This window comes from Sinocyclocheilus grahami, unplaced genomic scaffold, assembly GCF_001515645.1.
Source record: "Sinocyclocheilus grahami isolate Dianchi unplaced genomic scaffold, SAMN03320097.WGS_v1.1 scaffold334.1, whole genome shotgun sequence".
NCBI classification, from domain to species: domain Eukaryota; kingdom Metazoa; phylum Chordata; class Actinopteri; order Cypriniformes; family Cyprinidae; genus Sinocyclocheilus; species Sinocyclocheilus grahami.
Window position 1 is genome coordinate 45144 of NW_015505513.1, and position 24431 is coordinate 69574.

The window sequence follows — 24431 nt, forward strand, 5'->3', positions numbered from 1 at the left end:
ATTTTTTTGTCAATATCGCACACCCCTAATCAGAACCAAAACAGATGTTTTTAGCAGGTACGAGCTGTAATGGCGCAGCTCTATTCTGGAAAAGGGGGCGGGGAGCAGCAACTAATTTGCATTTAAAGAGACAGGCCCGAAAAACAGCTTCCACTCAAAATAGGCATTTTCAAAATGTTATAACAAATGATCTGTGGAGTATTTTGAGCTGAAACTTCAGACACATTCTGGAGACACCAGAGACTTATATTACATATTGTAAAAAGGGGCATAATATGTCTCCTTTATGTGTCTGTTTTTACTCTTCAAATACCAATAAAACACATTTTAAAGTGTATAATACTGTATAATACTAAATAATAATCTATTTAGCTGTCAAAACGGTAACTACACATCACATGGCTTTCCTGGGAGACCTGGGATTGTAATGGTAAGGGTGGTGGTCATGTGATGTGCTTTCTAACCGTTTTGAGTGGGTGATCTCTCACTGCAGGCCGTCCGCTGTAGGTTCTGCTCGGCCTGGTCTCTTCTCTTGGACTCGACCTCCAGAGCCTCCTGCAGTTTCCTCTTGGTCTTCTTCTCTTTCTTCAGCCGCTTCTGGATGAGTGCTGAGAAAAGCACATAAGAATATTAACTAATAAGAATGTACACTACTGTTCAAAAATTTGGAAATGTTAAGATTTTTTAAAATGTTTTTAAAGAAGTATCATATGCAAATGCTGCATTTACTTGACAAGAAATACAGTAAAAAGGTGAAATATTATTACAGTTTTAAATAACTGTTGTCTATTGTAATATGCTGTAAAATGTACTTTATTCCTGTGATGCAAAGCTGCCATCATTCCATGATCCTTCAGAAATCAGTCAAATATGTTGATTTGCTGCTCAAGAAACATTTCTTATTATTATCAGTGTTGAAAACGGTTGTGCTGCTTCATATTTTTTGTGGAAACCGTGATACTTTTTTGATGAATTGAAGTTCAAAAGCACAGTTTTTATTTGAAATAGAAATGTTTTAAAATGTTATAAAGGTCTTTAATTAAAATTAAAACTAAAATACACTAATAAAAATATTAATTTACATAAAAAAAGAACTTAACCCCAAACGTTTGAACAGTAGTGTGTTTCATAGTATTATATCTACTATATCTTATATAGCTATTGCATTAAACTTTGAAAAATGACTTTGAAATCTTTATGCTACTGTATAATTGAAATATTATTACATCAAATCCCACATCACAGCAAACAGTAATTATAGCAAACTATGAAAAGCTGTTCCACATGCCCTTATTCAGCCTTTCACTAAATACTGTGTTTGATATAACACACATCTAATGTGAAACTAGGCTGGAGCCCAGTGGAACATGTTAATTTTCCAGTTTGCAGTAAGAGCTTAATTCAGACAGCACAGTCAGCAGAAAACACCCCCCAAAACAAAACAAAAAAACGCTTTCTGTCTGATAGATGCGAGTCTTTCCTCTGTGAGTGATCTAGGACCAACCACCTTCTTCTTCTTAATCTGTTCTCTGACCACTGGGTATAAAACACAGAAACCGATTCGAAGTCAGTTGGCTGGAGTATAAAGACATCTCTCACTAATGGAAGAGCCAGGTGATTTGATGAATTATGCAGGAGATTCATTATCCTCATCAAATGTGATGCGGCGAATATTAACACGGCAATTCTGTTTACGCTGATAATAAATCATTCACACTAATATCATAATATGTACTTGTAATTACAAAGGGTAATTCTCAGTGTCGTGTATGTGTGTGTGCGGCTGAAGGAAAGTGCTGAATTTGCAGTAACATGACTATCTGGAGCACAATGCGGGCGACAGGAGAATATGAGATGAGGGGCTCTCTAATTAAACAACATTCATTAATGGTGCATGTTGCCCTGTCACCTTTTTTAATGATTCCGCCATTTTATGACAGCTGTCTCGGAGGTTTCTGATTTATGTAGACTACGACTGTATGTACATTCTGGAGAACAGAAGATTAAGAGATTAAACTGAGTGTAAATTTATTTGTTAGGAAACATGATGTGAAAGCTCAAGTGATGGACAGTTAGATGTGAGAACCTGTTTTACTTGTTTTTGTGATGTGGGCCGACAACATTACATGTAACTGAAGATGAGCTCTTCTTTCAATGCAGATACAATTTCAAATGTGAAAGCACAGACCTCTTTTTCCTGTTAAATCCTTATTTTGAGTGGAATCACTAAATTTGCAACAGCTTATCTTGCAGACATCTGTCAATCATCAGTCATGCATAGTGAACATGAAAACTTGCTGATAGCACATGTGTGTTGCCATGGCATTGTGTTCTGTTTTGCACAAACGTCTAGCAAACACTGATAAAAAAAAGAATGTCCATGAAGAAAGGTACTAGGTTTTTAGAAATGCATTCAAAATATATGCAAATTTTGTTTCAAGTTTCATGTGGATTGGAAAGCATTTATACCATTTTGAAGAAAAGTTTATACTGTATTTTTGTGGATATGTGGTGTTTAAAAGTAATTTGCATTTGCCTTACACCCTGAATACATGTGAATGCTCACTGAATCTTACTCATTAAATCATTTACATTTGAAATATATTTTTCAAGTAAAAAAATAAAAATAAACAATACTTTTTTAATTCAAATATCATGAATTATTAGTTCATATTTTTGGAAAGTTGCACCACATGACATGCTACAACTTGAACTAACTTTGCATTGTCATAAACAGGTCAAATTATCTGATTTATTATAGGAAACGTATGGACTTTTTTCCTGCATTTTTTGTGCAAGACTAATTTTATGCAAACTTTTGTCAATGTATGTATGAATTGTATTCTTCATTTAAATAAATTAATACTAATTCATTTTTATTAAATAAATTAAAAACAGCAATATGTCCCCGACCCACATTTACCTACATTCTAAATGTTAAAGGAACAGTTCACTCAAAAGTGAAAGCTCAGTTAATTATTTATCCTCATGTTACACATATGCTGTTGAAACACAGATGTAAAACACAGTAAAAGCATTTTTAGGTGAACTATTCCTTTAAACATCAAAAATAGTCAAATGTCCAACTGACTTATGAAATGGGATATGTAACAATGTATTGCTAATCAGAAGAGTTTAACACACAGAATATACATCTTGGTGACAAACAAAAATTTTTTTTTTTTAAATAAAAATATATTTTTTGTAACACTTAATTTTAGGGACCAGTTCTCACTATTAACTAGTTGGTTATTAGCATGCATAGTACAATCATAGTTGTTTATTAGTACTTATAAAGCACACATTAATGCCTTTTTCTGCATAACCATATTTTACTGTAGATCCCATACCTAAACTTAACAACTACCTTAACTAACTATTAATAAACAGCAAATTAGGAGTTTATTGAGAGAAAACTCTTAGTTAATTGCGAATATCTATTTCCTAATCTAAAGTTACTAGATTTTTTAATGTGTCACATGAACCATGATAAATTAATTCAGGTTCATTCAAATTAATTCTGCATTTAAAGTCCAAAAGAACAGCATTTATTTGAGAAATACTTAACTGTCACTTTTGAAGTCAATCAAATTAAAGCATCTTTGCTGAATAAAAGCCTTGGTAGTGTACATGTGCTCACTGGGACACTCAGATCTGACCTGAGCAGGGGTCTGCAGAGAAACCCACTTCTTAAACAAAGCATTGTGTGCAGACTGTTCTCAGATTAGCTAATAATCACCTCTGTTTTTCTGCTCGACGCAGAGCTGTCTCTCCAGCGTCTCTCGCAGCTCTCTCTCTCTGTACAGCTCCATCTTCAGCTCTGTGCGCTCCAGCTGGACCTGCTTCTCTTGTGCCCGTGCATTATCGATAGCCACCTTTAACAGACCCTGGAAGAGAGGAAATGGGCTTCAGATTTGCAGTGTGAATCTTTACACTAAATATTTTGAAATTTTATATACCTGTATATTGGTGAGAAGGGTTTCTATGGAGGACAGGCCTTCAGGAAAGAGCAGTGGAGCAGGGAATCCTGGCGGTAATGTTGGCCCAGAATGAGACACTCGCTCATAGCTGTCTCGAGATGTCGGTGTACACAAGACATTTTCTTCTGTCATTATAAAAAAAACAGCACATTAATAACCTTTAAATAACAAATTTGTGGTTAGTCAGATTTCTGGCAACATTATAGTATAGGAACCAATTCTCAGTACTAACTAGTTGCTTATTAGCATGCCTATTATTAACATATTGGCTGTTTATTAGTACTTATAAAGCACATATTCTGCATGAACATATTCTACATCCCTAATCCTACCCAATACCTAAATTTAACCACTACCTTACTAACTATTAATAAGCAGCCAATTTAGGAGTTTATTGAGAAAACAGTCATAGTTAATGGTTTGTTATTCGCAAGAATTGGACCTTAAAGGTGACATATCATGAAAATCTGACTTTTCCAGGTTTTAAGTGCTACAGTCAGGTCCCCAGTGCATCTACCAACCAAGGAAACGTGAAAAAGATTAACCCAGTAACTTTGTTTTGGGAAGCCTTTTTCTGCAAGTGTCTGAGAAAACGAGCGCGTCATGGTGACGTGGCAAAGGGATCTCATTATAATATTACCGCCCCTTAATCTGTAAGTTTACACCCACGGCGCCGTTATTGGGTTTTCGCAAGCGACAATGGTGTACTAGTTCTAATGCCATGGCGAAAGTTTGAGCAAAACATGCTACTCTTCTGTCTTTGGCTGCACAGACGAGCACAGAACACTATTTAGAGTCCCAGCCTCAGAGGACACAAGAGAGCAGTGGATTTATTGATTTATTTAATGTATTTTGCTGCTGCCACACAGATCTTAAATAAATATGCAATTTATTTCCCAGCAGTTTACCTTCACAGACATAACCGACTGTTTTTTCTAACACGTGTGTTTTTTTACGTAAACTTGTGTGTGAATGAGAACTTAGTTTAGTAGGCTACTCACATGCTGTGACAGCCGCTTTCTGTCCGTGTGCTTCGGATGTGTGCACTCAGAAAACTGTATATCAGAGGCTTAAACTCATATGGTTTAAAAAGCATGATTTCAGCACAATAAACATGATAATCAGAACCAAAACAGATGATTTTAGCAGGTCTGAGCTGTAATGGCGCAGCTCAATTCTGGAAAAGGGGGCGTGGAGCAGCAGCTCATTTGCATTTAAAGAAACAGGCTCGAAAAACAGCGTGTTTCTGCTTCCACTCAAAATAGGCATTTTCAAAATTATATAATAAATGATCTGTGGAGTATTTTGAGCTGAAACTTCACAGACACATTCTGGGGACACCAGAGACTCATGTTACATATTGTAAAAAGAGGCATGATATGTCTCCTTTAAAATAAAGTGTGACCAGATTTTTTAAATACTTTCCATTTTAATACTTTTTAATACTTCAGCGAGGATGCAATTAATTGATCATTACATATATTTCTATTCTATATAAATGCTGTTCTTTTTTTAACTTTCTATTTATCAAAGAATCTTGAAAAACAGTCTACCACAAAATATGAAGCAGCACAACAGTTTTCAACATTGACAATAATAATAATAAATGTTTCTTGAGCAGCAAATCAGCATTTTAGAACTCAGCTTTTCATCACAGGAATTAACTACATTTTAAAATATATTACAATATATAACAGTTATTTTTAAATCGGAATAATATTTCACAATTTTACCTTTTTTCTGTATTTTTAAATGCAGCTTTAAGTGAAAACACTTATTTTTGTTCACAAATATTCACAAATGTGTAGATATTTTGGAAAACACGTTTGCAAGTTCTCCATATTTCAAGTATGTTTTAGTTCTTCTCTGAAATCACACTGATTCTCCACATTCTTGAGAGAGTCTTGAGAGCAGAACGCTAGCATCCTAATGATTCAAGGTCATACTCATTACACATCAATGATACTTTTTTTCTAGTGCACTCTGTGAATATTTCTTTCTTTATATTTCAGTCCATTCAGCTGTGGAGAATCAGCAATGTCTTTAGTTAAATCAATTTACTTTCAATGAGCCACTACACACTGGTTTGTGGTCTGGAAATAAATCTGGTTTAACTTCCTCCCACTATCTAATGGCTCTAAATCTGTTCTCAGCTTTTAGTCACAGCGGTATTTAAAGGCACAATATGTAAAAAAAATGTATTAAAATATCCAAAAACCACTAGAACAGTTACTTACTGTTAAGTACTTACAGTACTTACATTATCCCAAATGTTTCGAAGAATGTTTAAATCCAGAGAAATAAGCAATTTTAACTAGTGACACGGACCGTGTCCATAGTGTCACTGTGTCACCTGCTAATGACATTATAACCCCTCGATTTCCAGGTTTTGTTTTGTAGTAAACATGGAAACACCGCTTTAATATGTTGTGCTCTTTAATAGACCGGTGACGACCGCACAGAGTAGCATTATAACAGAACGTTCAAATGTATCTAGTATGATAAAACAGCGCTGCTTACTTCCGCTGCTTTCCGGAAGGAGCGGAAGCGGTCGACTGTGGCATAATAAAAGCTCCGCTGCTTTCGAGCCGTGTGTCGCGCTCGTTCAGCGGCCTCGTTTAGCTTCGCCGGCTTTCAGCCTCACCCTGCTTCATTCTACTACGTTAATAAATCATTAGCTCATCCATGAACAGGATTTCTGCCCGAGTCCCATCGGATTGCTTCGGCTGTGGGGATGAAGACCACAACTCCCATGATTCCACACTCAGTCACTGCGTCATCAAACTACGCCTTTGTTTCTTTGTTTGTTTTGAATACGCGCCCTCTAGTGGCAAAAAATTACATATTGTGCCTGTAACATATTACTGGTGACTCAAGAGCAGCACTGTGTCTTTTGTAATATTGGCCAATATTATAAGAGATATATAAAGCTGAGATATAGAGGATTCTCAAAAAAACTTTCTTGTGTATCCCTTTGTGACAATAACTTCTCCATTACAACAATCCCATGTCATCAGACGGCTTAAAACGAAGAAAAACCTGAGAGCACTGACCAAAGCACTTCAAGCACAGGAAGAGGCTGCAGATCCATTGTTTTTGATCAGGCTGAAGCCTTGATCTTGTCATTGTCACTCACTTCAAAGAGTTTGCTAATGTATGGGTCCTCCTGCTACTATCCAGAACTAACAGTCTCGATCGGGCGATTTCATCTTACTCCTCCTCTCATCTCTCATCTCTGCCACTTTACCAATATGATCTTAATCTTTAATTAACCTTGGTTTAATCTTTATGAATCACACATCATTTCATATTTTAATTTTTGATTTTTATCTTAATTTGGTGGAAAATTACAGTCTGATATTCAGTACTAAATCAATTATATGCACATTGCTGTATTATTCCCGGCAGTGTATTTAAGAACACAAACAGGCAACCATGGCTGTTTTTACTAACTCTGCCTATCAATGCTAAAAAAAAAACAACTTCAGTAAAAATAGCATATGCTATTTATGTATTATCAGTTAAAAGTTTGAGGTCAGTGGGATTCTCAGTGAGAAGTCTCGTATGCACATGAAGGTTGCATTCATTTGATTAAAAATACAGTAAAAACAGTAATATTGTTAAACGTTATTACAATTTAAAATAACTATTTCCTATTGCAATATATTTTTAAACACTTTATTTCAACACGATCCTTCAGAAATCATTCTAATATGCTGATTAATATTTAATAGCTTAATATTTTTGTGGAAACCATGATATTTAATTTTTTTCATGATTCTTTGATAAAATGTTTTAAAAAAGCATTGATTTGAATTTATGGTACAAAGTAGAAGTATTTACTGTCACTTTTGATCAGTTGATCCTTGATGAATAAAAATTATAAATTTCTTTAAATTAGTATTTGCACTTTATCTAAACAAGATGCTATTTGTTGCTATTTATACCTGATGTGGACAGTATTTACCACTGTTTTTTATTTATTTTTTTACTTACACTATTTACATGTTTTTACACCTAATATAAATAGCTGCCATTTATGAAATTTGAAATCATGACAATTTGACAGCAGAATTCTGTTTAATTAACAAATAATGGACTGTAATTCTTTATCTTAAGGTCAATTCACACCACAGATGCAGACCAACAGTGACAGCACAACACTTTTGTAGTATAAATTATATTTTTGACCTAAATTAAATGAGTTCATTTTTATGTCATTTTAAGGTAACCATTTTTTTTTTTAAATTGCAGAAATACTTACCAATGTAAATATACAAGCTGGCCAAGATTGAGGTTTTTTATACCTACACCTATAGGGTTTCTCCAGCAAAATAAATGAAAAATATTAGACTATTTCTTTAGCCTAGGGCTCCACTACTGCACCTATCAAAGCTGTTTTAATACATTTTCACAGTGAGACCAGATGGACTCTGTTCGTTTTGTAAGGCTGTATTAAAGCATGGGGTTTACGCAGGTATCCACAGTTCTGTAGTGGTAATAACCAGCCCTGTGTATGCTAATAAAAAATGTCAGCAGGGAAGTCAAAGAAAGGTGACTTTCTGTTCTAACACAGCTGATCTATTAGCATAATACTGTACTGCCATATGGCGTTGGCATTACAATTATATACTGTAGGGTAGGGCATGCAAGTTCAAAATTATTGAACTGCTATAGCAAGTCTGCACCGAAAAGAATAACTTCAAAATCATTAGGGTTGTTAAACTATATCCGGAGATTGACTACATATAGACAACTGGACATGTTCCACTGCAATGATAAAAGTTTCTGTTTAATACATTTGTTATTGTGTGATGTAAGTGTTAAAACTCAGGTTGAAAGGTTGATGGTTTGACAGGTAGCAAGGCATGTTCTCGCCATTGTTCCCTTTAGCAAATTCTCCAGAGGGATTGTCCCTTTAATTATTTCACTGCACCATTTATGGCATTATAAAGTAATCTGACTGTATGGGCCTGATTATGTTACAGTAAATAGCAATTCCATAATTGTTCAGAAGCATAATATGACACCTTTTTAAAAGATTTAATTTGTTGTTTAATTAATTGGTTTTCATCAAAAATGCATTTTGTTCAGCATGCCTTCAATTGCATTAATGCAAAACACAAAATCACAGAGTATCCTTTTCACAGACAAAATAAGTTTAATCTATGTAAACATTTCATTCCCAGAAAGTATAATGAATTATTGTTGCAGTATAAGCAATGTAAACAGAAAGAGAGAGAGAGAGAGAGAACATAAAGCATAGAGTAAGATTGCGTACAAGAGAGATGAAACTATCAATAAATATGCGTCCGTCAGATAGATCAGAGACGCATCCAGAGGAGGAAGACAGATGGCATCAAATACAGAATTTTACATTACAGTATGCCATGTGGGACTGTAAACAGAGGCCATGGTAGAGACTGGCAAATTACTGTGAGTCACCCTGAAAGGGTATATAGACTCATATGATACAGTGACAACATTTACTTTATTGGCAGTAAACTCTGTTTTAGCATGAAACCTCATGGCAGTGTCATATCATAGCTTTTGATGACACTATGGATTTTATGTCAGTTACATAAGTTAGGTTTTAAAAGATTGACTAGCTGTGTTACAAGTGTGATCAGTTTGGATTCTTGCAAGAGTTTTGAAAATGTACACATTTCATGTGAAAACTGCACCAAAATGAATAAAATAACCTAATAATATGTTCACTTTTTAGTTCAATTGTGGCCATGATTGAACTAAATTAAAACGATTGAAACAAATTAGTACAATGTGGCCACAATTGAACTAAATTAATAAATTGCCTAAAGAACAAATGATTAATTTATGGCCATTATGTTTTCCCTGCATGTCATGTGTTTTGAGGTGAAGAACAATTTAAACTTTGGTCTGTTCCATACTCAAAGTTAGTGTTTGGATGCAAAGACTCAATGAGTACACAAAAGTTCAGAAATTTGGAGTCTGTAAGATTTTTTAAAAATGTTTTTGAAAGAAGTCTCTTCTGCTCACCAAGGCTGCATTTATAAATGAAAAATACAGTAATACTGTATTGTGAAACATTTTTATAATTTAAAATAACAGTTTTCTATGTAAACATATTGTAAAATGTACTTTATTCCTGTGATGTAAAGCTTTTTTTTTTTCATTTTTTAAGCTCAGTCCACATTCTTTTGTAAAATGTCTTCATGTGTTCCACTGAAGACAGTATGTCACAGGTTTGGAATGACATGGGGGTGATTAAAAGATGATAACATTTTCATTTTTGGGGTGGTGAGATCATACACAACCAGTCTGTAGATGATGTCACAGGTAAACTGAGTAGCCTTACTGAAGTTTATACATCTTTCCTAGTCTTTCAGTCAGTCTATTGTTCTGTCTGTATCTATTTCTTTCTGTACATCCCATTTCCTTATATACAGTGGGTACGGAAAGTATTCAGACCCCCTTAAATTTTTCACTCTTTGTTATATTGCAGCCATTTGCTAAAATCATTTAAGTTAATTTTTTTTCCTCATTAATGTACACACAGCACCCCATATTGACAGAAAAACAGAGAATTATTGACATTTTTGCAGATTTATTAAAAAAGAAAAACTGAAATATCACATGGTCCTAAGTATTCAGACCCTTTGCTGTGACACTCTTATATTTAACTCAGGTGCTGTCCATTTCTTCTGATCATCCTTGAGATGGTTCTACACCTTCATTTGAGTCCAGCTGTGTTTGATTATACTGATTGGACTTGATTAGGAAAGCCACACACCTGTCTATATAAGACCTTACAGCTCACAGTGCATGTCAGAGCAAATGAAAATCATGAGGTCAAAAAAACTGCCATGAGGTCAAAAATTTCTGCTGCACTTAAGGTTCCCAAGAGCACAGTGGCCTCCATTCCTTAAATGGAAGACTCATCATTTAACCCCAAGCATCTCTTGTATTTTTGTTCTTGAATGTCCTTCGCTTTAAAAAATGCATTAGCCCAGCTCTTTGCCCATACTGTATTTAAAGTATATATATACCTCAGGATCCATTTAAACAAGTAGGTGCTCAAAATCTCACCTTCCCTTGTGCCTGATAAGGTCCGATTAGATTTACTCACCCCTCCCTTATCTCTGCGGATTCACTTAGCTGACCAAAGCATCTTAATCTCACACTATCTGATCTTCACATCTTGGCAGAAGAGAGATGTCTCTGTCACATTCAAGGTGTTTCAAAGAGGAAAACAATCGGTCTCCCACTTCGGCCAGCTCTCGCTCACCGTCGACTGCCGATCTCCTTCCCTCTACTCTAGGGTTCCTAAAAGCATGGTGTCTGCTGGAATGTGATTAGTGTTGGCCGCCGGAGCACTCAGCGGGAGGAAGCTTGCGCCGTGCCGCTGAACTACGGTGCCCCGGAGGGACAATCATTGCTGAGTTAGCACTACTCTCTTTTCTCTTCTCCATCTCTCCCTGTGCCTTCAAATCTGATTGATCCTCCATTGAATTATTAGGGTGTGTGCACTTGCTTTCCAGCAAAAAATACTGGCAGCCTGTTAGATCATAAGTGTATCTCCTCAACCAAGGTCACTTTTTTCCCCTCTTGTTTTGGATTCCCTGGGCTAATGAACTTCTGCGTCCACCGCTAAAGCCCTCCACAGTCAGCATAAGAGAGCGAGCAGAGAATGAATGAAGGTTGAAAAGCTCCAAGGCGGATAAAGGACTCGTCTTTGAACTTTTCAGACTTTGACAAGCCATAAAGAAGAGATACAACTTCTGATCTTCACACTTTCAGTGCTGCCCCTAAAGATTAATTCCAGGAACATGAAGGTGGAAGTTATCCTTCAGTCTAGTAACTGGTAAAGGAGTCCTGGCAGTGACTGAGAGTCTAGAATGATGTTCTACAAAGGAAGAGCCATTGACTTTTGAAGTTTCGTAAAATCAGCATGCATAAAATTCGAAACGAAACTTCACAAGAGCTCAGCAGGCCTGGAATTGGTGCCAAGGGGCTAACTTCAAAATCAAAACTTGTTAAAGGACAGGACATAGTTTTTATGACGGTGAGCTTGACTGTTCGAATTTATGCAGCCTTTTGTGAATTGTATTTTTGAACAAAAATAAAGACTATCGTGCTCAAGAAGCATTTGGCTTTGGATTTCCACACTCGAATTTGACATCATGATGCCATTTCTATGTAGTCCATTCACCCAATAACAAGAGCAAACCATCACTATGCTTTCAAACTGAATCTAATGTGTTAATGTGGTAAAGAGTTTTGCTGGTTAGCATAGCCCCATTAGACCCTGCTGGTTGATGCCAAAACTAAACTATTTGGTTCTAAAAATGCATCTTTCTGCATTGATAGACTTTCTGAAGTAGCTGTGAATTCAGACTAAACAAACGTTGTGCATCATTCAGTCGACTGCCACTGACATGAATTCAAATGGGTAGTGTTTATTTTATTCTTTGCTTTAGTCATAGTCTTGACATTTGACAAAAATATCCTTTTTATTCTTCAAAACATATTGTAAATGCATATTGCCGTTATTTATATATTGCTGTTTTTATATTATCATTATCAGTATATTTTAATTACAATAACTCAGATATAGCATCATGATTTGCATTTATCCTTAACAAATCCCCAATTTTTTTTTAACAATATCTTCAGTAATTTTGTTGATGCGATTAACACTAATGGGTGTATTTCACCAGAAATACTGTACACTACGGTTCAAAACTTTGGGGGTCGGAAGATTTTTTAATGTTTTTAAAAGAGCTATCTTTTGGTTACCAAGCCTGCATTTTATTTGATAAAAAATACAGTAAAAACAGTAATATTGTGAGATATTATTACACTTTAAAATAACTGTTATCTATGTGAATATATTTTAAATGTACTCTAATTTATTCCTGGAATGCAAAACTGAATTTTCAGCATCACTACTCCAGTCTTCAGTGTCACATGATCCTTCAAAACAGTACCATGCCGTTTCGACTTCTATGGATCATTTTCAAAGAACGTGAGTGTGAGTATTCATTGATTTCTCAGAATATGCATGCACATCAAGACTAATGTATGAATAGAAATGAAATATACTGAGTATTAGGTGACACATCAGCGGAATCAGCAATCACTTCCTGCAGTCAATCTAAACCACTGCTGATAAATGATCTGCTAAGCTAAAGGAAAAATATTAGACACAATTTTAAATCTGTTTGGGAAAAATGCTTGCATTTTCCATGACATTTTTTTTTTCTGTTATGTAATTCTAAACGTGTTTTTATAACATAGAAGAACCGTAAAAGTGCAGTCACTGCTAAATGTTTTGACCTTGTTGAACTGTAATGTAGTGAGCACTTTTGTACGGTTTAAACGGTCATAATCTGGGTTGTTCCCCAGTCTCAGACTAGAGGAACCTAAGTAATTATTTTCTAATGCATACAATCTGTATAATCAGTAAAATATGATAAAACAGCCATGTTTTATTACGACAAAAGATAATGTTTGTAAACTTTGACATCTCATGATGCTATTTAATAAAAGTAATAAAATATTATTCAATAGGATGTATTTAGAATGATATAATAGGATATATTTAGAAGTAGAATGGCTTTCCCTTGCAAATTCTATTCAACACAGCATGCAATATTACCGGCATCTAACCTTTTTCTGTAGAAGCCCTCTTTGTTACATGGCCTGTGTCATGGGTTGCCAGATCCCCCTCTTTTGGTCCTGGTGGTGCACTTGGAGACAGGCCCAACAAGGCGTGGCCAAGAGAAAGACCATTCTGAAGTAAATCTAAAGGGAAAGGAGGGGCATATAAACAGATTTTACAAACAAAAGACTGACCAGTGAAGCCCAATGTTCCATTGTACTGTAGTAGGTATAACATTTGTTCAATACAGTTTTAAATTTACTGTATATGTTTTTGTGAAAATGTACATTAACATTTAAAAGTTTTTTTATTCAGCAAGGATGCATTACATTAATCAACAGTGAGAGAAAAGACTTTTATAATGTTATAAAAGATTTCCACAAAAATATGAAGTAGTTTTTAACATAAGGAAGGTTTCTTGAGCAGCAAATCAGCATATTACAATGATTTCTGAAGGATCATGAGACACTGAAGACTGGAGTAATGGCTGCTGAAAATTCAGCTTTGCATCATAAACTACAATATATTCAAATACAGTAGAAAACATTTAGTTTAAATTAGAATAATATTTCACGATAGTATTGTTTTCAATACTAATTATGATCAAATAAACAGAGCCTTGGCATGCATATTACTTCTTTCAAAAACATTAAAAAATCATACCGATCCCAAACTTTTGAATGGAAGTGTGTGATGTTTTAATTCAATAATGAAAGGCTCACTCATATCTTGTACTGAAAAAGCTTTAAAAACTCTTAACAAAATAAAATTAGATAATATTATCTCAAAAAGCCTAAAAAAAGATTACAAGATTTGAACTTAAGTTTGGTCAAAAATAGGATTTAAAACACATACTGCTTCCAAATTATATCATACCACTGACATCCGATATCTTGGGTAAGATTTATAATGTCTCTGATCACAGACTGAAAAAAGTAGAGAGCATTATCTGTAATTGCATAGTTTTAGTTCCGGTTAAAGCAAAGCACATGAACTGCTCTGATGGCTTTGCTTTTAGTAGATTCTGTGATATCACCTTATTCTTAATTCTAAAAGCACATTTGTAAGGTTATATGTGTAGCTTCACATTATCGTGAGAGCATAGTGCTAAGTGCTCAGGGATCAAACTCTGCTGAAATAGTACGTTTGGTTTAAGCCATATGAGAGGATACAGGCAGAAATGAAAATGTAGAAGTATACATATTATTACAGCGAACATGACTCCAATGACAACTAAAATCTTGAAGTTATATGCAATGTAGACTTTGTAATAAGACATTGAGGAATAAAACAAAAGACAAGACTTTTATTAGTCAAGCAGACGTACGCGGCCGGTCAGAAGAGCTCTCTGTGAGCGCAGGAGAGCTGGACACGCTGCTGCTCTGTCTGGAGGATAAGTGGCTCCCTGACCTGCGGCCATCATCCAAAGAGGGGACAGGTGACGGGCTGTCTGGAACTCGCTCCTGATAGTGAACACAAACATTAGTCATTATAATCTGTCATATATTTGAGATAAAACTGTAATAAATTCTAAATAATTGCAGAAGAACTTTCTCTGCTGTGAAATTTAAATACTGTTCTAAATAGTACACTGTGTGAAGAAGAAATATGTGACCCTGGACCACAAAACCAGTTTTAAAGGGTTAGTTCACCCAAAAATGAAAATTAGCCCATAAATTACTCCCCAATTCATCCTAGGTGTATATGACTTTCTTCTTTCAGACAAATCCAAAAATTGTCTGTTTCATGGCACTCAGCGAATGTTGCATTTATCAGTCCAAAAGAAGTTAAATAAAATGTGCCCATCCATAAACAAAAAAGTGTCTCACAGGTGAACAAAGGCCTTCTGTAGCGAATCTATGCGTTTTTGTAAGAAAAATATCCATATTCAAAATGTAATAATCACTTTAATCTAGCTTGCGCTCACTGTTGTACACTGGAAGCAGTTCTGGGCGGATGTCCTATGAGGTCAGCGTTGCGCATGCGCCAGTGAGTCTCGTGAAAACCAACGTTTGTTAACAGGAGCAAAGGAAGCAAAGTTTCCTTACTTTAGCAAAGGAAAACCTTTTGGCTTTTCAGTAGTCAGCACAATTTCCTCATTGTTCTTCTCTTGGCTTATATCGAAATCCTCTGACATTCTTCTTTACAAATCCTCGTTTTGTACTTCTAATTAGTGACCATTGTTTTGTTTTTATCTCTCTCCTGCGCTTCCGTGAGCGTCACTTCTGAGCGGCGCATGCGCAAAGCTGACCTCATACGTCATTACTCCGGAACTGCTTCCAGTGTACAACAGTGAGCGCAAGCCACATTCAAGTGATTATTACATTTTGAATATGGATATTTTTCTTAAAAAATAGCATCGATTCGATACAGAAGGCCTTTGTTCACCACCCCCCAGAGCTGTGTGAGACACTTTTTTTTTATGGATGGGCGCATTTTAATTAAGTGTTTTTGGACTGATGCATGCAACACCCACTGAGTGCCATGAAACAGCTTGAAAGATCAAAGACCATTTTTAATATAACTCTGACTGGATTTTGGGCTAATTTTCATTTTTGGGTGACCTAACCCTTTAAGTCGCTGAGGAATATTTGTAGCAATAGCCAAAAATACATTGTATGGGTCAAAATTATAGATTTTTCTTTTATGCCAATACTTCACTCAAAACATGAACAGATCTGGGTAACATTTTACATGAAGGTTCCATTTGTTTGTTAACTACATTAATTAACATAAACTAACGATGAAAAATCTTCATGTTGATTGAGCCCAACATTTCCTAATACATTATTCAAATCAAAAGTTGTATCTGTTAAAGTTATTTAATGGACCTGAGCTAACATGGACTAACAGTTGTATTTTTATTAACTACCATTAACAAAGATTAATAAATAATTTAACAAATGTATTGCTCATTCTTAGTTAATGTTAATTAATGTATTAAATATAGTTAACAAATGGAACTTTATTGTAAAGTGTTAACAAAATCGTTCATTATTTATTCACTTTTATTCATTCCAAACCAGAATGCTTTTATTTTATTTTTTGTGGAATACAGGAAAAAAAAGAAGGATTTTTTCATTGATCTTTTCCATTCAATTTATAATTTTATTTTATACTGCAAGCACTATAAAAGCACCACAAACGTAGTCTAAACAACTAGTGCACTACACTCCAAATAACATTTCAGTCACTATGGTCACTGTGAGGTGTTCTTGTATGAAAAATGTGTTATAATTCTTGATTTTAAAAAATCCACAAAAAATTGATGAACATATTTTTGAGGTTTGTTCTCGCGTGTGACACAAGCACATTTGACCTTTATTTGCTTTTATGTGCTCTATATATGTGTGCTGATCAATGTTTATTCTGTGAATAAAAGCATAATTTAAATCTGTTCATTTTATGAAGCAATCATGTCTCTTAAGAAGACTGGGACTAAATAGCTTGACAAGCAAATGTACATAAGTTAAATTTTCATGTATGAAATATAGTGTAAAGTACGAAGTAGAAACATATATGGAACCTATTAGAAACTGAAACAATTCCATATACGTATATATATATATATATATATATATATATAGCCAGTAAATATGTATGTTTATGTATGTGTAAAACATTTTAGGACATATTTGTCATATCCATCTAAAACCCCTCAATACATGTTGGTACTAAATAAGTAAATATAAAAGACAAACCTATATAAACCTATATATTCACCCAGAGAACGTACGTATGTGAAAATTATATATGGCCTTATAGTTAACATATTTCACGCTTGATATAGGCCAATACATGTCATATATCACATTTCCGTATAGGTGAAGGAACAGAAATCTCTCAGGTTTTAAAATACCTTATTTCTCTATCAAAGATGAACAAAAGTTTCATGGGTTTGGAACAATATGAAACTAATTAACGTAATTGATGACAGAATGTACATTTTTGGGTAAACTTTCCCTTTAAATTTCTTAAGAACTGTATGTACAGTTTGTGTCCTTGTACCTTTATAACTGACGTCACCATTCTGGACGGGACACTCTGGACCTGAGCAGCAGCTGCCATATTGGCAATAGTGCTGAGATGGTTCATCTGGTTCATTGCCATAGTGACCGAGGCAGGAGGCAGACTGACTGGAATCAAGGGATGTGGCATCATCATGAATGGAAGTTCCAAACCTGTACAGAAAAGAATTATACCTTAATTAATCATCCATAACTATAATCTAATACGTATTTCTGCATAAACTCATTAAAATAACACATGCTGCACCAACAGTTTGAGGATACTAAGAAGCACTGTAAGGGAAAACATCTTGTAAATAGTTCCAAATTATGATGCATCACGTTATGAAATTTGTTAGAGCTCTCTTTTAAAGATGTGCCATTATGGCACAGCATGTCTACAAGTATAACAAGAGCTGCTGGAGTCTGTACCTCAAAGCAATTAGCTGCTTCTCAGACTGCTGCAAACGTCTTCATACATAACAACCCCGTGATAAATTAGACCACACACTCTATTTGTAGCACAACAAGCTACGTGACAGCAAGACTGCAGTACATACGCCTGCTGTGTGACCGGTGTTTTGCTTGTTTTAGTGTGCTGATCCAATCCCTCGTAGCACTCTAACAGTGTTATGCTTTATAGGAATGTGAGAGGATATTCTCCAGAGAGGAATAACGGCAGAAAAAAGAAATAGATCCTCTCACAACTGAACAGGTCAGGGCGTAAGGTTACAGTCAGCCACTCTGCGGCCGCCCATACACCGCCGCCACTTTGAAAGCGAAGGATGAAAGAGAGACAGAGAGAGAGGACATTTCGGCAGTTTCTCTCTCAAAGACTTTTTCATTTCCCATCAGTCGCCTTAAGAGAAGCTCCTGAACTGTGTTGGCCTCGTAGTAATGGATTCACTAGGGTTGATACTCGCGGCAGATGATGAGAAGGAAGGCCAGGAGATGATGAGCCCTTTGGAGGTGATAGTTTTCAAGACCTTCCATCTCCCTCTGCTTTTCAACCAAATACCAGGCAGCTCTGGGGGTCAGAGGTCACCTCTCTGCCACAGAGACAAATGAAAGTTCTCCTTCCTTTCGTCATGACATTTTTAGTCAGAGGCGGAGAGAGAAAAAAAGCCCCTGATTTTCATGAAACAGATGACACGCAGATCAGTCATGGTGATCGGGCGACAGAAAGGAAGTGAAAGGAAGATCAAAGAAAGCCATTGAGTGCCGAGGAGATTGATGTATGGATGGAAAAGGGATCTGAGCCAAGCACAAGCACATGCCAAGAACATGCTCCGTCTTCTTCGCTTTAGGCGTCACTAATATTCTTAAAGTCAAAACGACAGTGCCATCCGCGCATTCGCCTTTTCAAGTGGAATTTAAACTGCCATATTACGCTAGGAAATGCTGATAGGAGCAATATATGGCCTTCTAAGCGCATTCGGGAAAGGGCCAAAGTGGCATGGAAACACTAAAGCCCCTCCGCATCCAAAAAGACACATTTGAATGAGACTGGAACTCAGCCAAATGCATCAACATCCGTCACCGTTCATCCGTATCTCAAGGGGCCTACGTCTCAGCTTCTGCTGCAAAAAGAATAACAATGCGATCCGCAAGCGTCTGTTAACGCCGCAGTGCCACTGAGGCCAGTTTCTCAAACACATGGTGGCCGATATCACTCACAAAGAGCTTTCAATCTTTATTTACCTAAAACAAAAGAGCCCAGGGCTAAAAGAAATTGGAGGTGCGCCATTTTTAAAATATCCCCCCGCAGCAGTTGCCATTGTGCACTTGAGTCCGAGCTATTGTGGGTGTGCAAATGATTTTGACAGGAAGTTGCAAATTGTATAAATATTTAGCGTTTAATAAAAAAGGAGAAACAAAACAAGTGAACGCTGAGGAAAGGAAACAAAAGAAGTCTAATGACAGGGCTGGGAAGGAGCCAAGTACTCGGCTGGATAAATCCAAACACAACAGGGATCTTGGTACAAAATTGGGCACGAAACTGTTGCGTAAAATGATGTGGAGAACGACAGAACAACACAACACCTGGAAAGGATTCAAACGAGAAACATCAGCAAAAACAGCACATTTTAAACACATACAAAGTGTCCCTAAATTTGTTATTATGGCCTGTCCCTTATCAAAAGTGATTGTTGTATACTGGAGTCTGGAAAAAACTAGACTCAAGTCTCAAGTCTGAGTCTAAGCCAATATTTTCAAGAGTATTTGGACTTGGCCTGGACTTGGATTTGACAAGTCATATAAAATATGGTTTTGGACTCAGATTTAAGATGGACTTGAGACTGAGTCCAGTCTTATCCCTTTTCAACTGCATCTAATATTTAAAATCATGTAACAATGTCACAAATTTGACATTGCATTGTAATAAAACAATTGCTTAAATATTAAAATAAATGAATAAATAAACAAATAAATAAATGAATGAATGAAAAAAAAAACCTTCAGATTTAAAAATATCACACATAACCCAGCAAGGTATGATTTCCCCTAATACAAAAAAAGTAACATTCCTTAAACTGTGACATTTATAACATCATTTCAACCAGTAAAAAATCTCTAATTTTCTTAATGTCTTCATAATTAATATAGTGTAGACTGAATTCCTTATTTTCAAACATTTCGCTCAGCGACCCAAGTTTTTGTAAGAAAAATTATCAAACAACTCTCAAATGTTCAAACAACTCTCAAGTTTATCAATAACTATAAACTAACATTTGGTACTAGATATCCCCTTTTGAGTCCATTTGAAATTTGCAGTCTAGTTATACGTGCAACCTTGTTACTCATTCTGCCTTATTTTATACCCTATTCTTGGAATGTGACCAATTATGTTAAGGCATTTTGGTATTTCAGTAGAATTACTGTTTGCTCAAAATCCTCTCCTTTTGTTTAAATATCTACATTTTCCTGTAGGTTTGCCTATGCAACAGATTAAAAAATAAAAACAAAAAACTTCAAAAGTTAGATGAATTATACACAGAAATGAGGCTTCCGATTTTCCTAGTGTTACTGGAAACCCTTTCCTCTTTATTGCTACTTTAATCTCAGCCATAAAAGTGTCTGCTCATGTGCTGTAACCCCTGCAGGTAAGTAACGCAGCAGCTCTCTTTTCCTCAGGCCAACCTCCCCTGAGACAGAGACCACCGGCAGGTGTGTGAGAAAGGAAGAGACTCTATCTGTGACACATACATCTGATAAGCATTTGCTGGCCTGACAGCACTGATCCCACTTCTATTTCTCACACACTACAATATCTCAGATTAAATATTAACCTACGATAAGACTATTTGTTTTCTCAATTTCCCCATTAAAGGCATTTAACGTGTTCCAGCCTGACAGCCGTATATAAAACAGTAGCTTTATTTCCCAGACAAAGGTGCCGTTGCCAGTAAGCAGCTGTGGTCTAGGTGTTTAGTCTGTGCGTTTAGGTCTGGTCTTTGTAGTGGTTAGACACCATGGAGTAATTTCCACATTCCCGTCAGCAGGGGGTGGGGGAGGGGAGTATGGAAAACCGGAAGTCTCATTTCTCCTTTAATTAAATTAATGATGCCTCCATGTGCTTACTGTTGAGTTACTTCCCTTATGGAAATAATCACAAAACAAGCATCAACAACCGCAGTGGGGAAGAGAGAGGGATAAAAAGAGAGATGGAAAAAGGGCTTATTTGGTGAGGCCCTTGAAGGCTTTTGGGGCCTCGTTCGGGGAAAGTAAATGAAGGCGCAGATATTTTGATATGTAGATGAAAAGAACTTGGGAGGATACAAATTTCAGTCTTTGGCTGTGAGAGATGAGATGATCTATGGCTGAGAAAAGAAAAAAATTGAGCTCAAAATTAACTCTTAATACAGAATATAAGATTTGCTCAGAGCAAAATTGGAGAAGGAAGTATTAACAGGCAGTGTGCTCTCCCACACTCCCACTGTTTGTCTGGTCAGAGGAACACGCAGTAGAATTATTGAGTGCTCAAGACAGAGAACATCACACATACACACACTTTTGCCACCCACAGCCACACAGAGACTCAGAGAGGCAGCTGCTTGTGATTATTTGTGTTTACAATGAGCATCAGGCATCTGCTGCATGTAATCCAAAACACACACACACACACACACACACAACAGAGAGAGAGTCTGTGGAAAAAACATGTGCACAAAAACACATACACATTATTAAAGCACAATCATAGAAACAAAATCTGTGTATGGTCATTTTACTGAAAATATACTCATATTAGGGAGACATGTCAATGTGAGTCAATTTTATTATTTTAATCAACTAATTAACTAAGACAAATATTTCATTTTGTGTATTTTTATTAACACCTGTTAATGTTATCTTTAAATATTAAGTACTAGATAGTGCTCAAGTATGGAAGATGACTTCTATTCAAGTAACAACACATATATCACAGTTTTTTAAAATAGCACAGGCGTTTTCATTTGTAATAATAAGAAATGTTACTTGAGCACCAAATCAGCATATTAGAATGGTTTCTGAAGGATCATGTGACACTGAAGACTGGAGTAATGATGCTGAAACTTCAGCTTCGCAATCACAGGAATAATTTACATTATCTTCTTCTTCATTTAAATACTTTTAAAAAAAGAGTAAAGTATAGATCCCAAACTTTTGATTGACATTGTATTTGTGGGTGTGTAGGAATATGGTCACAAAAAAACAGGGCTTTGCTAACCAGCCAAAAAGTGATCTCTTGGTCTTGAACCTAACAACATAGCATGACTTGAACCTAGGTCAACCAATAGCATGACTTTGTGACGGGACTAACTCACTGGCTGTGATTCTGTTTTGTACCTCTCGTAGTGCAGAAATGACACATTCCTTTTAGTTCCAGTTAGCTGCAACTAAACATATTGCGTCTTATCAAACCTGTCATGTTTCTTGAAGGTTGTCCAAGAGTTCACAAACACATTTCAGAGAGAACAACTTAATTCAACTCAACAAACTCTCCCTTTGCTTTCACACCAATCTCTATGACTCTAATTATAAAAAGTGCTCACTCAGTGTAGCAGAGTCTTCTCACATTTAGTCTGTCTCATGTTTCAGCCCTTTATCCTAAAGGTCACTGTATTCCATACGACAGCTTTATTAAATGGAAAGAAAACCTAAATTCAACCCCAAGTGCTCAAAACAAAGGAGAAAAAGTTTTATTAATGATAACACTACATCCCCATTCACTTATGAGTCAAGACTACATCTAATTATGCATTTTGCTGTAATGGATGAAACTTTTGTGACACAAGTAAAATGCACCATTCTTTTATCCCTACAGCTCAGTTGAAGTTTTGGTCTTGAAACATGGCTTTGGTCTGGAATTCAGGACCTAAAGTCTTTGTCTAAATTTGGGCTTTTGTCTTATATTTAAGACGATTTCCAATGTTCTAAGGTAATAGAGAATCTAGGGAAAAATCAGTCATCATTTAGTCACTCTCTCCCACCAACCCTTAATTGCTGTATATTAACAGATTTAATTTCTTTTTTATTCTGAGAGTGTATAGAAAATATAAACAGAAACTCACATGGGCATATTTGATGCTAAAACATGTTTAGTTGACGCACAACAACAAACCTCAATGATTCTCACATCAAGCAAGCATGTTAGAGCTTCTGTTTTCCATATTTGATAGGTTCTATGTATGCATGTTGATCACTGTTTATATGGAAGTAAAATCCTAAATTAAATCTGTTTATCATTTAAAGTGATTACATCTCTTCAGAAGACTTAAACTGACCCGATTCATATAGATTACAGTCTCTTGGTCACTATTGGTTATTGTCTGCGGTACTGATGAAATTATGATGCTGTTAATGACTCAGCACTAAATTTCTTTTCATCAGTGGAGAGTTTTTGAGGAAAGTCTGCAGCACTCCAGTGATGTCATCTTTTGTTCAGTGACTCCTCTGAGAATTTTCTTTATTCATGTTTCATTTCTATGCTGATTCTAAAATGATGTTATAGGAATTAAAAGGAAAAAAGGGGGAAATGTTCCACTTCATTAACTGTTCTTCTTTTATCATCCAATTTTTCCTGATTATGTTCTGCAGGAATTCCATTTCTTTTCTATTACAATTTTTGGGGAAGTTCGGTTTATCTGTCAGCTCAATCCCATGAGAGTGAGAGACAGGCTCTAATGGACATGTGGATGTGCTCGAGGAGGAACTGCAGCCCTGGAGACCACAACATATTTCTTGACTCGAGGTCCTCCATCTTTACTTCTTCTCTTCTCTTCTCTTCTCTTCTCTTCTCTTCTCTGTATTATATTATATTATATTATATTATACGTGGCACAAAACTGTGGGATGGGCTGGGATACACAAGTGGTTTAAAAAATGGATGGATATTATAGATCTAACTTAAAAGTGGGGGAAGACCTTAGCAAAAAAGGCAATTTTATAGAAATGGAAGTCTGAATCTGTGCCTGCATTCGAAGTTTGGTTAAGAGACCTAAGCTATGTGTTACCCCTAGAGGAGCTGAGATCTAAGATATCAGATAGACAAAAAATATTTTTAAGAATATGGAACCCAATAAAATTCTTAATTAACAATTTTGACTTATAACTTCTTATTGGCGTAGGGGTCAAGATTAGGTGTGCACTCTGAGAGTTAAAATAATTTTATATATTGTTTAATTTTTCAACAAAGAATTATAAGATATCCGACAATTAGGTTATTGTACTACTGCCTTTGCTTAGTTCTTGCTTATGGTGGGGAACAAGCAGTATCCTGAGAGATAAGAGGTGTAATAGTCACTAGTAACTTCTTGT

The 24431-nt window shown here is 35.8% G+C and overlaps 1 protein-coding gene across 1 annotated transcript in view; it reads right to left on the reverse strand.

The window, feature by feature from the left end:
- dachc (dachshund c) overlaps positions 1-24431 on the reverse strand; it is a 58828-nt gene that overhangs the window by 2985 nt on the left and 31412 nt on the right. The window contains exons 4-9 of the mRNA XM_016295318.1: positions 17632-17804; positions 14951-15086; positions 13632-13766; positions 3960-4105; positions 3740-3887; positions 465-608 (exon numbers count right to left, since the gene is read on the reverse strand). Coding sequence (XP_016150804.1) covers positions 465-608; positions 3740-3887; positions 3960-4105; positions 13632-13766; positions 14951-15086; positions 17632-17804 — 882 coding nt within the window. The remainder of the gene's footprint in view (positions 1-464; positions 609-3739; positions 3888-3959; positions 4106-13631; positions 13767-14950; positions 15087-17631; positions 17805-24431) is intronic.